Raw genomic sequence first — 15,858 nt, forward strand, 5'->3', positions numbered from 1 at the left:
ATGGACAAGACAGGTAAGCTTTACTAAGAAAACAAGCCCAAAAACGTCATAATAAGCAACTCCTGTACTTTTTGTACCAGCCAAAGAGCACACAGTACTACCTGCTTGTTTTCTATTGGTTTATAAGACCAATGCTCATGAATTCACAGGCTACATTTTGAAAAGCTAAAGTAAACTCAAGCAGTAACAAATGCCTGTCTTTTCCATCATCTGAATTTTATTAATGTATCCGAGTGTGGCTTTTATCTGAAACTGCATAACAGCATAGCTTTCAAGTGTCACCGTTCCACAGAGTCAAATAATAAATGCCACAACTACACCGTAGATGTCTGGAAAATGTACATTAGATTCTCATGTTTGAATAACTTTAAACATGTCAAGGTGATACAAAGTAAATATAAAGTGCACAGGAATAAACATAATACAAAAAGGCCTCAGCAGTTGTCAGCAGCGGTAGGCTGAAAGTACTTAAGTGCCACGCTACTGTCTTCCTTCACAACATAGGCCATGTTGCAGACTTTTTTCAGGCTTCATGAAAAGCTTCTGGTAAATAAGCCCCCACTCTGTTGCAACATAAAACCCTTCAGCTTCAGTCAGTTTATTGATGACCCACCATTATCATCAAGCCTGAGAGACCACACGCCCGACCAGCACACTCTCCAATTACCACACGACGCAGGGCTAAAATTAGTCGAACCCCACACACAAGGAAAAACCTGGACTCTGAAAAGAGCACAGCAAACACGGGGAGTCGTGGCGGCTCCCTGCTCTGTGGTGGTGGTTAGGTCATGTGGAGGCTGGTTTAAAATAGTGGGTAAAGAAAAGCGGTAGAACCCAAACAAGCCCGGACGGCGCAAGAGGTTGGTAAACATGCAGGGCCTTTAATGCAAAAGCCTTAAAAAATAGCCAGCAGTGATGGTTTAATGTATGGCTAGCCCCTTTTGCGTCAGATGTACAGTTGAAAACTAATGATTTTCTTAGGTTGATATGTGGAAAGCAAAAAAATAAAAAATAAGGCCTGTTTAGAGTTTTCACTTTTACACTTCTAAACATTTAAACATCAACTGCAACAGACACACAATAAAATAAAATTACAGTAATATTTCAAGCACCTATTCGGATCACCATTCAAGTTCATTTTATTAGACCAAGTTGCTTTCTATTGTTGCCATTGAGGTTTACTCATGTATTTAAACTAAGTAACCTGTCTATTAGTTTTTAAGTAATAAATGTGTAACCACCGCTGATTAATGGATGTTGCTCACTCTAGATGTCTGATAGATCAAATTATAGTTCAATTAAATAAATTCATAATGAATGTATGGTTTTATCATTTAAAGGCCATGATTTTTTATTTTTTTTTGTTTTTATTACAGAAAACCTCAGAGGAGACAGAGTCTGAGACATTGCTTATGTTGTGTACTGATTTTTAAAGGATTGCGTTATACATTAATTTAAAGCAAAGGAGTATTTGGTCATCTTATCCTTCAAACCATGGTCACAAGTGTAGATTTTATTCATTTGACAATTCTTGCAGAAAAACTTGCAGTCTGTGAAGACGGCCTATATTTATTTAGCATATTACAAATTCAGTACAGTATATAATCATTATAATTTCTGGTGGATGAAAAGGTTCAATTTCACTATCTCTCCCTGACAGAATGACAGATTCAGACCCCAAGTTTGCATTTACACTCATCTGTCTGCAGGTTACCTTAATAACCGATTGGACCGTTCTTATATTCACATCATCCACCTACCTCTCCAACATCGTAGATCCAGAGCCGACCCTCTGAGTCTCCTACAGCCAGCTCCTTCCCTCCTGAAGCCCAACGCACCCGGTTGAGAGCAGGAGCACCCTCGATGGTCACGCTAGCTGTGGGTACCTGTACACACAACACAGCACACACCATGATCTAGAGACATTTTCAGAGACTGCCTATATCTGAAAGACACTTTTATTCACAGCTTCTCACAGGTAAAGCAAAACTAGTTTTCTAACAATTTTGGAGTGAGCACTAATACTTGGCAGTGCTATGAGCATTAGTTACAAACCAAAATAAAACAGACTACAAACTAAGGAAATTTAACCAGCATCCGCTCATCTTCATTTAGTCAACTGCACCTAAAACTGCTGTTGCAGTAAAATGGTTTGAAATACTACACTGGAATTTGTAAAATTATGAGATTATGATCGACATAACAATTGATATATATTGCACCCACTATGCATATGTACAGGTGTGTCAGGTTGTCAAGTCTGAGAAGAAATATCAGACATCATCTCCGAATTAACATACAGTTAAAACTGTATTTCATCATGAAAAACAGTTCTACATGTTACATGATGTAATGCAGCCTGTGATGTAAAGTGCCATTACTACGATTACCTTAAAGAATCGTTTTTTTTCTTACAGCAACACCTCAATTTGCCAATGGTCACAAATTCTTAGATAAATATATCTTAGTCTGCTGAGAACAAGAACAAATAAATAATAATCTCAATTACAAATTCTATTAGGCTCAGAGACACAAAGACTTGTTTATAAGTCAATAATGATGAGTTATTTCATTAAAATGTTCATTAAATTTCTCAGTAATGTAGCTTTAAGTGGTGTTACATACACATTCACATGTGTACGTGTTAAAATTCAAGCCCAGGCCAGCATGTTCTGCTTCAACACACCTGACTCAAGTAATTGTGTAATTAACAAGGTATCAATGAGCTCAACCACGTGTTGCAGACGAGGATAAACACTAAGCAGAATCTGTCTCATATGACTGCAGCGATGGGGATCAGTGGCTGAATGGATCAGACGTTTAGTGCAGTTGTTGGCCGTCTTAAAGCACAGTGACCCCAGAGGACCAGATTAAACCACTGAGCTGGGCCGCTGCCCATGGGAAATTAGTGACTCTGGATCACTGGGGAGAAAGAAATCCACACACACTGAGTGTGTGTGTGTGTGTGTGTGTGTGTGTGTGTGTGTGTGTGTGTGTGTGTGTGTGTGTGTGTGTGTGTGTGTGTGTGTGTGCACGCTTGGCATAAGCCAATACAGGGCTGATTTAAGGGCAGCCTGTTGAAAGACACCCACACAGAGAGGAGGCTGTTGATGTTTTGATCTGTCTCTGGCCTAGTATAAAGTGTGTGTGTGTGTGTGTGTGTGTGTGTGTGTGTGTGTGTGTGTGTGTGTGTGTGTGTGTGTGTGTGTGTTTGTCTATACAGGGGGTGTTAGTGGTCTGGAGCTTGGGCAGGGACAGCCTAAAGCTGATGCAAAAATGAGTGTGTGTGCAAAAAAGTTTTTGCGTGTGTGTGGATGTGTGTGTGTGTGGATGTGTGTGTGTGTGTGTGTGTGTGTGTGTGTGTGTGTGTGTGTGTGTGTGTGTGTGGCCTCACCTCAGTGTCATTGTTTAGGTTCCACAGATCGAGACGGCCCATTCCATCCACTGCAGCGAATAGTGCGGGATGCACTGGAGACCACATGACATCGTACACATAGTCAGCATTGTCCTCAAAGGAGTACAGCGGCTTGTTTTGCTGGGAGGAGGAGGAGGAGAAAGAGAATAAAGAGAGGGCAGAAAAGAAGGACAAACAGAGAGAAAAGCAGTACAGGGGAAAAAAGACAGAAATGTGAAGGTTTCAGGAGGAAAAGAGAGAGAGAGAGAGAGAGAGAGAGAGAGAGAGAGAGAGAGAGAGAGAGAGAGAGAAAGAGAGAGAGAGAGACAGAAAGAAAATGAGAGTAGACTCAGTGGCGCTGCTGCAGCCTTGGGGCTGTCTGGGAACGGGCTAATTAAAACCTCTGCACACTCACGCAATGTCATAAAAACATGAGATGAAAGTCTCTCCAAAGGTGTACTGTAACCTTAGTGTAACAGCTGTCTAGGGAAAAGACAAAAAGAAAACAGAATGAAAACAGGAGAAAAGATAAGAGAGAGCGGGAGAGAGAGAGAGAGAGAGAGAGAGAGAGAGAGAGAGAGAGAGAGAGAGAGAGAGAGAGAGAGAGAGAGAGAGAGAGAGAGAGAGAGAGAGGGAGGGTGAGAGAGGTTAAGAGAATTCCTGAGGATGGCCACATCGCATGCCGAACAGGTACAGGGCAGACAGTTGGGTAGGAGGAATGCAGTCAGTGTCTCGCTCAGCTCCCAGACCACAACACAATAATGAACCCCTTCACAGAGGGGAGGGGTGCAATGCATCCAGGCGATCTAAGTGCATATTTATACTAATGCAAAGATGCACATGCACCAAGACCTCGAGAAGGGGTTTTTGGGTAAGTGAAGATTGCAGAAAACGTGACTGGGACGCCTACAAAATCTCAGACCCTGTGGTGCTGTGGATCAAGCCAAGATTGACTGGTTGACCATGGGAAGTGTATCACATAGTGCTGGGGTTGGGCTAAGATCCAAAGAAATAGTCAACCAAAACCAGAACTAGTGCAAAAACAAAACGAAGCAGTTCAAGGAACGGTTGTCATAAGTGATGCAATATTCAGAGATTAATCTTAACTCAGTACAAAATCAGCAGTGACTGAATTATTCATGTAGGAAGGAGAAATATAAGAAAAGATTGCATAAATAAAAAAGAAGAATTTTAGTTTATTACATTCAGTACTTCTGGGAAATAGTGTGTTCTGTCTAATCTCTATAACAGTGAATCACAAGCAGGATTTTCTCTTTTTGGACATTCTGGGTCCCGACAGACTTTTGTGCCCGCTTTGTACTCCAGTGCTCCAGGGATAAGCTCCGGGTGCACCATTACCCCAATTAAATAAATGTACATGGTAGTCCATAATGTCTGCAAGATCACTAATTCAAACAAAAAAACTATAAAATCAGTCCTTAAACAAGCCAGTGTTATAGTTTTAGTTATGTACACATGCAAGATGGCTGCCTTGACTGTGTGTGAGCTAATTTCAGCAAGATAGTAAAACTATACAAGGATAAACTATCATTTATATGTTAATGTCATTTCCCCACAAATCATATTGTGTTTAACCCTAATAAAAGCATAGTGAAGATAGTTTTCATACATTTATTCATGTCTGGAACTTATCCCAGGAACATATACAGTAAGGATTGGATGCCAGAGCACCACGTATACACGTACACACATTCACGCAATCATTCACACCCAGGGCATTTTAACATAATAAAATCCACATGAACATTCAAAGAAAATGCAAAACTCCTGACAGACATTTGACAATAGCTATCACAATCATTATAAAGTTTACAGACTAAAGTGTTACTGCTGCAGGGAGTCGCTTGGTCTTCAAGGAAACTTTCCAAGAGTTTTTGCCTCCAAATAAAACCTGTCACTGGCACATTTGGCTTGCTAATTAGAGGTCTAAACTTGTTAGAACTTTGCAAGAATGTCTGTTGGTAAAAGTATAATACAAATATCTTAAAACTGGATTAAAACTTATATATAAGTTTGGAAATTTATAAAAAAAAATTTTTTTGTATTTTATGCTATAACCAATTTTTTTAATAGTAATAAAATTGACTGAAGAACGGATTAGAAAGGCACTCGTCTGCTGTATGCCACAAGCAATATGAGCAAACCAGAACGTTCAACCAGATCTAATCCACATCACCGCAGCCAAATCCTGCAGGCGCCAGCAGTGATGCAGTCACGCCTGCCCAGATCTCCAGACTTTAGCTTTCCTAACTACATAATACACACAGCTAAGTGAAAATGTTTGCACACCTCATTGGGAATACAAAAGAGGTCATTATAAAGACAAAGGAGACAAAGGGCATTACTGGATACAAGTTATTACTGAATATTTATATATAACATTGAAAAAGGTAGATGCAAACCTTTGAACTTATCCAATTGTTTATGTTGTTAATATTTTAACATAAACATTCAAGACTGTTATCACTACCTCACACTCCTGGAGGTAGTTCCTTCCAGTCCCAACCACTGCTGTAGACAGAAAATATGACCAGTTTCACCTCCAGGTCTTAAAATTTTAACCAACTGCTCCTGCCCATAGAAAGGTCGACCAGTCCCACTTTCTCTTACATAAAGTGTGTGCAATCCTGCCTCAGAAATTTTGACCAATACTGCCTACTCCTGCAGAAGGTCTGACCAATCCCACCTCTTCAATATAACATTTGACTAATTCCACAATCTGCAATATAAATTTTAACCAATCCCACGTCTTCCAGAAGAAAAAAGTAGAAGGCATAACTTTTGACCAATCCCACTATCTCACATATAATTCTGGAATCCCACCCCTTCTGTCGAAAGTGTGATCAATCCCACACTCTCCCGAAAAAAATTGACCAATCAAACCCTGTAAACTACACTCTTTACACCTTTAACTGATCATGTAACTTCACCTATATTGCACGTCTCAACTCCAAGAAAGTCGTGCCTCCAAGAAAATTTGCCGTCTCCATCCAAACTTTGGCTGAGGAATGCTCAACAGACAGAATAATCATTAGTAGCTGCTGTGCCATGGCCACAGTGGGACATCGGTTCAAATCAGGCCACTGTGAAGGTTTCCCAGCCAGAGAATGGCGGGCTGGTGAGAAGCGCTCTCATTTTCTCTCTTATCCTTTATGAGGGCACTAATAAAATATAGTAATGCCAAAAGTAAAGAACTCCATTGGTTATTCAACAACCAGACAGCGGAAAGTAGGGTATGAAGCCAATTACTTGTGGATAATGTTCTTGAATAATGGAGGAACCTGCCAGGAACTGACCCAATTCCTCAACACAAACAATCAGTTTGGTTCCCAAATGATTTTAATATATATTTTTTAATGAGTCGCAAATCAACATGGAAATGACTCCAATGTGACTCTGCAGACAGATACACTGTGTTCAGGTGGCCTTAGATAAACAAACAGTAAGTGGCCTAAGACATGGGCACACAGGCCTGGGAGGCAGGCCAGCATTCCTGTGGCTGTCCTCAAAGGCGAAGGGAATTCCACCCGAAACCCACCCTGGATTCTGAAAAAATAACATCTATGCATCCTGAGCATCTCTGGAATGTTTTCACGTGTCAGAAAGCACAAACGTACAGTATATTTTATGGCTAAATCTTGTTGCAATGACATCAACGTTCCAATTTAATTAAAGTGTATAATAAGAGTATTATAAACATATGATAAAGTAATTAATGGATCTGAACGGCACAAGAAAGTACCAGCTCTGCTCTATATGAGTTCTTTGTTAGTTATCCACTCCAAATGATCCACTCCAACTCTTTTTCTTCACATTCTACCTTATTGTTCTCCTTTTTTTCCTCTTAAAATTCTTGTGTTCTTCCCATCAAGAAAGTATGCAGGATGTAATCATAGAGCTGAATCCTGTTCTCAATCTTCCACCTCTTTCCACTGCCTCTCTCTTTCCCTTTCTTACATAGTGTAATATCTTAATAAGTACATTTGATTGTTTAAAAGGTGAGTTGTAATATTGCAGTGTTTCAAGACCTGTAAAAATATAGAAGGCTTTTTAAAATATATGCTTCTAGACACTGATTAGAGATTCTGATCAAATCTGACGATTTTCTTCATTTCAGGATTTTGTCATTTTTCCAGCCCAGAAATGAGCTCCACTCTGAGCAAGAAAAAACCTTTTGAGCCTTTCCCCTTTTCCTTAAAAGGAAACTCATGCTGCATGTGTAGTTTCCATTGAAGGAGTGTTGTCATTTTAGGGGAAAAGAGAAAGTTTGTCATTGTTTTCACTGCAATTGCAATTACATTTTAGAACCTGCTTTTTTAATAACAAAAGTTCAATTATAAACATTAAATTACATCATACTCTGTCCAGGGTGTATCCTGCCTTGATGCCCAATGATGCCTGAGATAGGCACAGGCTCCCTGTGACCCGAGGTAGTTTGGATAAGCGGTAGAAAATGAATGAATGAGTGAATAAATGAATTTACATCATCGCAATGTACAACTTGCAAATTTATAAATGTACATGCAAAATTCTTAATTTATGAAGTAGTATTATAATCAAGTATTACATTTATGTTTAATAGATCATCTTTTCTAGCCATAGTACTGCAATATATGAGTACAGTCATGTACTGTCATGAGTACAGTTAAAGCAGACAGAGATTCAAACTCACCCTCATCTTATCTAGTCCTTTTCGATTCATACAAATTATATATATGCTAATAAAAAGCCCCAAGCTCCAGAATTTGCTTATCTTATCATGAACTATTTCATACAAATGTCTTTGATAAATTAGCTATGACAACAGACATGGGCAGAAATGATTAACCAGGACAACATACATTGGCAGTGTAGTGTAAAAGCAGGGCACGTGCTCTCTTCTTACCTTCGTGCTCCAGAGTTTGACAGTCCAGTCAAAAGACGAGGTGACGAAGAGGTGGGAGAAGTCTACTGGGCCCACAGCACTATGACAGCTGATGCCAGTCACTGGTCCCTGATGGCCCTCGAACATCTCACAGATACCAGCTTTACTGCAAGCCACACAGCATTACAGTCTGTACAGAGCTATGTAATGTGACAATATAGTGTCTACGCACATCAGGTATTTGTGCCATTTGCACATAAATGTGTTGAAATGTGGATTAGTAAACACTTAATTACATGGATGGGAGTGGAAACTTTTCTATCCTGTGATGAAACGCAGGACATTCTATCCATAAACTCACTCACTCACTCATTTTCTACCGCTTATCCGAACTAACTCGGGTCACGGGGAGCCTGTGCCTATCCCAGGCGTCATCGGGCATCAAGGCAGGATACACCCTGGACTGAGTGCCAACCCATCACAGGGCACACACACACTCTCATTCACTCACACACTACGGACAATTTTCCAGAGATGCCAATCAACCTACCATGCATGTCTTTGGACCGGGGGAGGAAACCGGAGTACCCGGAGGAAACCCCCGAGGCACGGGGAGAACATGCAAACTCCGCACACACAAGGCGGAGGCGGGAATCGAACCCCGACCCTGGAGGTGTGAGGTGAATGTGCAACTCACTAAGCCACAAGCTAAGTTATTTTCTGTGTATATAATATGAACAAGCTTTTCATGATATTAAAGCTTAAAATAGGTAAACTGACTAAATGTTATTGTGTTATATTAGGTTTGGTTAAATGGTTCTTCGTGAAATTTCTAAAGTTGTCCCTGTATATGTATGTGTGTGTATGTTTGCTTCACTAACCTGCCATGTCTGGAAGCTGTGTACACAGTCCCCTCTTCGCTGCCCACCACAAAGTTATTGACATCTCCAGCAGGGAAGGCCATTCCAGTCACAGCTACTGGTTTTGACTTATTGTAGACCAGCTCCATGCTCTCCTGCAACAGGCAAACAAGCCTCAGGAAAGTAAACTGCATGATAAAGTAACTATATCTTTTTAACTATAATACTGCTTATTTATACTGATGCTAATGTTTCGTTCTTGTTATTAATTATTCCTAAGTAAGAATTTATACATGATTTCATAATTTATTCTTGTTAGCTGGTTTATTTCTAATATCAAGAACCTATTTTTTTTTTTATTCTTATTCTATTATGAGAAAGAAATTGAGTGTTCAGCTACAATATTAATGATTGCGTGTTGCAATTTGATGTCAAAACACTTATCAGCATCTCCAGCCTCTGGGGGTTGTGACGCAGCAGTAAGTTGGCCCAATATGACCGGTTTTGTTGAGGTTAAGAAGGAATAATGAAGCTCTTTCACACACCTTTTTTGTGTTAAAGTTGATAAAAGCAAGATGTGAATTTTTTTAATCAGGTTTTAATTGCAGCTAGGTTCTTTCAGTTTTATGAAGGTTTTCGCTAAATTATTTACTGCTAGATGCTGATGAGACCTGATAAGCAGGTAAAATATTATTATTAAGATATTAGTACCCAATAATTAAAGGGGTTCCATCTCTATTAAGAAATTTGTTAAAAATGTATCTATTTTGTCGGAGCTTAAGTCTTTTCTGTAATATGGGCACAGATTGCACTGGATTGGTACAAATGATAAAGCTTAAAAGTCAGTTCTCACGTTGAGAGGGAAGATTGTAAAAAGCACACACATGCTCTCATCGATACAAAAAAAAGCTTCAGAGAGGTTTGAGTTGGTGGAAGAAGTAAAAAGTGGCCCTAGAGCAGTACTTACCTGTGGCTGAGAGAGCATATCCAGGCTCCAGGAGCACATCCGGCCATCTGTGGACACCGTGATCAAGTTGTTGGCATTCTGGGTTCCCACCACATTCACGCAGTACACTGGATGCTTATGAAGGGTCAAGGCACATGGAAATATATTAATATATATCACTTAGGACTTTACTTAATCTTGGCATGACACATGCTGTCAAATTATTTTTTGTTTTTAACCCACAATGGACTCTTTGAGAGAACCAACAATTTGTTGAGTATGAGGTTGGGACACAGGCTTTCATTATTGAGGACTCAGGAGTTTAAACCTTCAGCATGTATTGCACTCGGAGGCCATGCGTGTGGCACAGCAGCACAATGGGGCCTATGCATCTCTGTGGGCGCTACCTCTGACTCTAAAAAAATCTGATTTCAGGTTAAAATCCTCCCTATGAATTAAGTTTCATAGTGTGGTAGCACTTAATTTCAGCAATATTAGTCTGAAAATGTGAGTTAAATACATTAGGTGTGTTCTTACAGTATGTGCAGCTGCAGAAAGTGGCGTTCTCTGGACTGGGGTTCTCCTGTGGCTGCGGTTGTCCCAGAGGACGATTTGCCCTGAGTACGTGCCACCCACCAGCAGATTAGGATGGAAACGAGCAAATCCCACGGACACCACAGGAGACTTGAAAGAAGAAGAAAGGACAGGATAATTAAGACAAGATAGAGAGTGAATGAGAAAGAAAGATAGAAAGAGAGGGGGCACAATGCTGATGAGTTCATCTAAAGATCACGTGCAGGGGTGGGTTTTGGGTGAAGAACGTAACAATAGAGGCAATTGTAGGCACAGAAGCTTTAGATTACAGCACCATAAGCAGCGGGCAGTGGAGCGAGAAACGTGGCTTTTGTTGTGACAGCCTTGGTCTTGAACTTCCCCTCTCTCTTCACTTTTATTGGGCTTTCCGTTCCTCATGAATGCCCAACAAATGAAAAGTTAGCTTATGCTTTCATACATTTATATGAATTACCTCAATAAGACTCACCAGGCTAAACTACAGTTCTGATTAACCCTGCATCGCTTTGCTCTATATTTTTGTCAATTAGCTCCACAGGACAATTATTTCCTCCCCACTTCAGTGAAAGTGGGCCTGTGCTGAGACTGAAGTGCGACCAGTTTGTTTTCTTAGTGCTCTGCAGTCGTCTGCTGTCTCCCTGTTTCACCGCACCAGCTGCGGCCGCCAAGTCATGCAACCAGAGTTCATTTTAAAGTGACTGGAAAACAAACCAGAGTAAAAAGAAAACATGCTTTTTCTTTCTCTCCGTTCCTTTTCTCCCATTTAAAAAAATATGGCTTACAAAGACATGCCTCAGACGTAAGGCGGCATTTTAAAATGGACTTAAAATAAACCAAGATGGAGGGATAAAAATAAAGTTGAAGAATTGGCCATCAAAATATGCACACAGGACACCCAGAGAAAACTGTTTAAAGCTTAAGTATAATAAGACACAAGTGTTGCTGTTCAAACTCTATGTAAAAAAAAAATAAATATTGTGAATTTATGCATATGAGCACATTACATATATTAGCATAATCCATATTAGCTGCTGGTGCTTCTGCAGACTTGCAGATTCAGTAGCAACCTGAAAGCAACGAGAGCCTTTTTCAAAGGTAAACTCACTAGTGCGGGGTTCTATCTAGCATCATTAAGGGTTTGTCTAAAGGAACAAACCACTGAACACTATACTGTAGGTAAAATTCTACGCTTGAAAAAAAAAGGGTTCCCTAATAGATGTCTGGATAGCTATAGCAAAAAATGTCTTATTATATTATATTATATTATATTACAGCACCATAGGCTACAGGCTAGCAAGGCGAGCAAGAAGCATGGCTAAAGTGAGTGTACTTGGAACCTTTTCCAAACCAAATGCTTTGATGTAGAGATTCAAAATAGAGCCTCTATGAGCTTCCCCACAAAAACAGATCCAATCAACTTTTTTTTCTCTAAGAGCATGTACATAGTTTAAATAAAAAGGATTCCTCAAAGGTTCAATATCCCTAATGAGGTTCTATTGAAATCATTTCCTAATCTAGCATTGTAGTGTTCCACACAAATATTAAGGGTTTCACCCAGGGATAAACTAAAGAATTCTGAAAGTTTTATTTTTACCCTGGACATTCTTCGAAACTGTGCTCCTTAAAACCCCTTTGATAGTGAAACTATGCTGTAGGTTCCTCCCCAAAATCTCAAACCAAAAAAGAAACAAACCAAAAGAAGACATAAGGGTTGAAGTTTTTTTTTTTGGATAACTACAGCTTCTGGCTCCCAGAGGGACTTCTACTTGGAACCTTTTCCAAAAGGAAGACACACTGTTTTAAGGTTCAATATCTTAAGAGTTCTGTCTACTAGAGGGACAAACTGAAAAAGCACCTTGGATCATTTATTTTTGAAGTGCAATATATTGTTTGAATTGTCAGAAATATAATGTTCATTGAAAACTTGCAATGCATTTGTGTAAAAGAAAAAAACATTTGTGTTTTTCAACCTTTCTGAGCCACAACACATTTTTAAAATCCTGTGGCATTCAACCAACGTAAAATGTTAAAAAATGACCCATTGTACTAATGCGATATATATAATGGCAATTTAAGCTCTTAATTTGTTTATACTCACCCAGTGAGAAACCCGAGCAAGTTTAGATGAACACAAAGCTGATATGCGTTCAGGAACTGTATTGCTTCGAGCTCACCATTTTTGCTTTCTTTTGGACAACATCCATACTAAGTGCTCCATCTGGGTTAGAATTTTGTCCAGGTCCCAGTTTGGATTCTGCATTTTTCCTTTTAATATATGTATATATATGTCTTTTCACCTCCACCTCTAACACACATCACTAATTCGATTAATTGACAGTGTCTTTTTTGCGCTACCTTCTGCCATCCACTGACATGGGATGGTAATTAGTCAGGCACAGATGCTCAATAATGCTTATTTATTTGCTGTAAATGAATAATTGAAATTTAATCATTTCCCATGACACATGATCTCACATGGCACAGTGATTGAAAATCACAACTCTGGATTCTGACAATGTTTTCCAAATGCTAATTTTCTCCATGCCAAGTGCGAAAGTGTTACGAATGCACAAGATTATGGGACATGTAGGACAGTGACGGAAAAAATTTCTTCACCCGTTAAGAAGGCCAAACTGCACCATGCCGAATTCCAATAAACTACAGGGCAATATTTCACTTAATAAATCTGTAATTCTTTTCTATGCCACTATGAGCGCTCTGATTAGTGGACATGTTGAAATGCTTGTTTATGCTCTGCGATTAGTGATCAGTAATGTGTTAATGCTGAGTGACAGCAGGGCACTACAGCACCTAAACACCATTTCAATAACAGCCTGAGGCCTGACCTCTGAACCCCACTACTTACAGTCTGACTTATACTTTGACAGTCCATCTTTCTCTCTCTGAATCTCTGTCTCTAAACTTTCATAAACTCTCTAGTCTATCTGCTGTAGTCATGTGTCAGGGACATACTCCCTCAGACTGCAGCTTCATTACTGGACTAATGAACACAAGACCAGGTCACCACAACAAGAGGGTAATAACTCTGCTATGAAGCCATTAATCAAAGACTTAATGAAGTATTGTAACCTAAAACCTCCTCTCGGTGAAGTCAGGCACGGCCAACTGCGACCTCCAGCCCTACCACAAGCCTCTTCTTTAGCAATGTGCTTTCTGCTCTGAGGCCTCAAAGCTAATATCAGAATCCTGAGCTAGATCCCAAATAATCACAGTTTAATCCTCCAGGTCTCTGTAGGCCTGATCTTGGCTTGATCTGACTGAACTGTAAAGAAAATTTTAATATAAATTCCAGATAAATACTAGACATCAGAGGTCAAAATAATAAATTGAAATTATATTTAAATATAATTAGAGTCTTTTTATACTGTAACTGAATATAATAAGTAATTAGAATAATATTAAATATAATAATAATTATATAAAAAAATTGTAATTCTTGTACTCTCACTCAATTTAATTTCGTGACCAAAAAACCCCCACACTTTATACTCTTTGGAATTAAATTTAGAATTTTAAATACTCACTTCAAATTTCAACAAATACTTTTTTCCTTTTCCCCAGTTACCAATCCACTCAGCTGCATTTCTGTGTGTTTTTGTCTTTATGTTAACTATATTTACTTCATCCCATTAAATCCACCCCAACTTGTATGGACAAACAATCATTAAGCACATATTAGTGTTCCCTTATTTTCTGTATTAGTTTCAGCATTAACAAACCATGAGCTTCAGCGTTAATTCAACAGAACGAATGTTAATAAAGTAGAGTAACGCATACAAATTAATCTTTGGCTAAATGTTAAGGAAACATACCTGCATTGCCTGTTTATTCAATCTATGACCAAAAATAAACAACCCACATATATTAATATTAATTAAAATACAACGTGTTACTGAATGTCACTACTGAAGAACTGACTGTTGTCTGGCCTCCAGGTTGCTGTTCAGCTACAGGTCTGAATCCAATTAATAAGCACAAGTAGTGCATGTATGTGCTGTTTATGAGTTAAAGGAACCTTAAGGTAAAGTGATCCTGTGGTTTGTTATATATTAAAATTAAATCAAATTTTACTTAAAATCATTAGCTTTTAAATATTTAAATATAATCACATTATCACATTAAAGTAATTTGTCTTTCTTTTAATTGTTGATTAATTGGATTTAAATGATTTACACCCAATTTTGTTGCAATTCCTAGTCAACCATGAGAAATGGACAAGGTTTGAGGGGGGGGAAAACCCTAAAAAACATAAATTTTTGTCCCCTCAGTTCTCATTTTACACAGCACACTCATATCCTTTATATCCAGGGTGGCTGTGGGAGATATTAACATATGCTCAGACTCCGCTGCTTTGGTTAATTTTTTTATCATAAATAATCAGACGACATTGTGGAAGTTATAAACAGATTGTATGTGCTTTCCTCATTACTGCCACCACATAAATCTGGAGAGTTTGTTCACTCCACAGATAAGTGTGACTTCTCATATGAACTCTTTAAAATCATAAAGTAAACATGGCAGAGATGCTGAAGGATGAAAAGCCTGAATATTTACACCATATGGAGAGCCAAGCATTAAACCCTATCTGGCCCCTCATCTTAACTAGCAGAACCATCTGTCTAACTCCATAGATTTACTTGAAATCTCAATAAACACGAGGTTCAGTGCTTTGCACATGTAACGACTGCGCTACTGGGATTAGCTCAATTTGCCCTGGTATAAGCACTTCCTGATCCTCCAAAATAGGAAATTAGGCCCTGGATTACAGTCTGTTACTTGTGCATGTGTCATCGTAGAAAATGTACTGTAGAGTTTTAACAGCTATTAAAAAGTCTAAAGCGAGACTACTTAAGCAGAAACTTTTACATCACCCGGCATAAATGTACCTTAGTTTGCGCTGATATCTCAGCTGTGGCATTTTTTTAAACCTATTTGGTCATTGAAATTCAGAGTCGAGTCAAATGGTCCATTTCACATTGCACCCTCAGCTAGAGGCTCTGTTCAGTGAAGTCAAGATCAAGTAATGATATTCAAACTGACAGGTTCAATAAAAACACAATCTCACAGCACGTTTCTGCTGTGCTGCTGAATTTAAATGGCAGCAAGAGAAAAATAGCTGCCTTCATCTTCCAGCAGCAGCCAACTGTTTTAATCTTCAAGCCACACTTCACCAGGTCTA

The 15,858-nt window shown here is 39.0% G+C and overlaps 1 protein-coding gene across 5 annotated transcripts in view; it reads right to left on the reverse strand.

Moving 5' to 3' along the window:
* The window catches only part of LOC113661650 (cytoplasmic dynein 1 intermediate chain 1), a 51,012-nt gene that overhangs the window by 1,255 nt on the left and 33,899 nt on the right, over positions 1 to 15,858 (reverse strand). For all 5 annotated transcript variants that reach the window (XM_047808285.1, XM_047808284.1, XM_047808282.1 and 2 more), the window contains 6 exons: positions 10,623 to 10,769; positions 10,107 to 10,220; positions 9,161 to 9,294; positions 8,301 to 8,445; positions 3,395 to 3,535; positions 1,761 to 1,886 (listed from right to left, as the gene is read on the reverse strand). In XM_047808285.1, the coding sequence (XP_047664241.1) occupies positions 1,761 to 1,886; positions 3,395 to 3,535; positions 8,301 to 8,445; positions 9,161 to 9,294; positions 10,107 to 10,220; positions 10,623 to 10,769 (807 nt within the window). The remainder of the gene's footprint in view (positions 1 to 1,760; positions 1,887 to 3,394; positions 3,536 to 8,300; positions 8,446 to 9,160; positions 9,295 to 10,106; positions 10,221 to 10,622; positions 10,770 to 15,858) is intronic.

This window comes from Tachysurus fulvidraco, chromosome 24 (genome assembly GCF_022655615.1).
Source record: "Tachysurus fulvidraco isolate hzauxx_2018 chromosome 24, HZAU_PFXX_2.0, whole genome shotgun sequence".
Taxonomy (NCBI): Eukaryota; Metazoa; Chordata; class Actinopteri; order Siluriformes; family Bagridae; genus Tachysurus; species Tachysurus fulvidraco.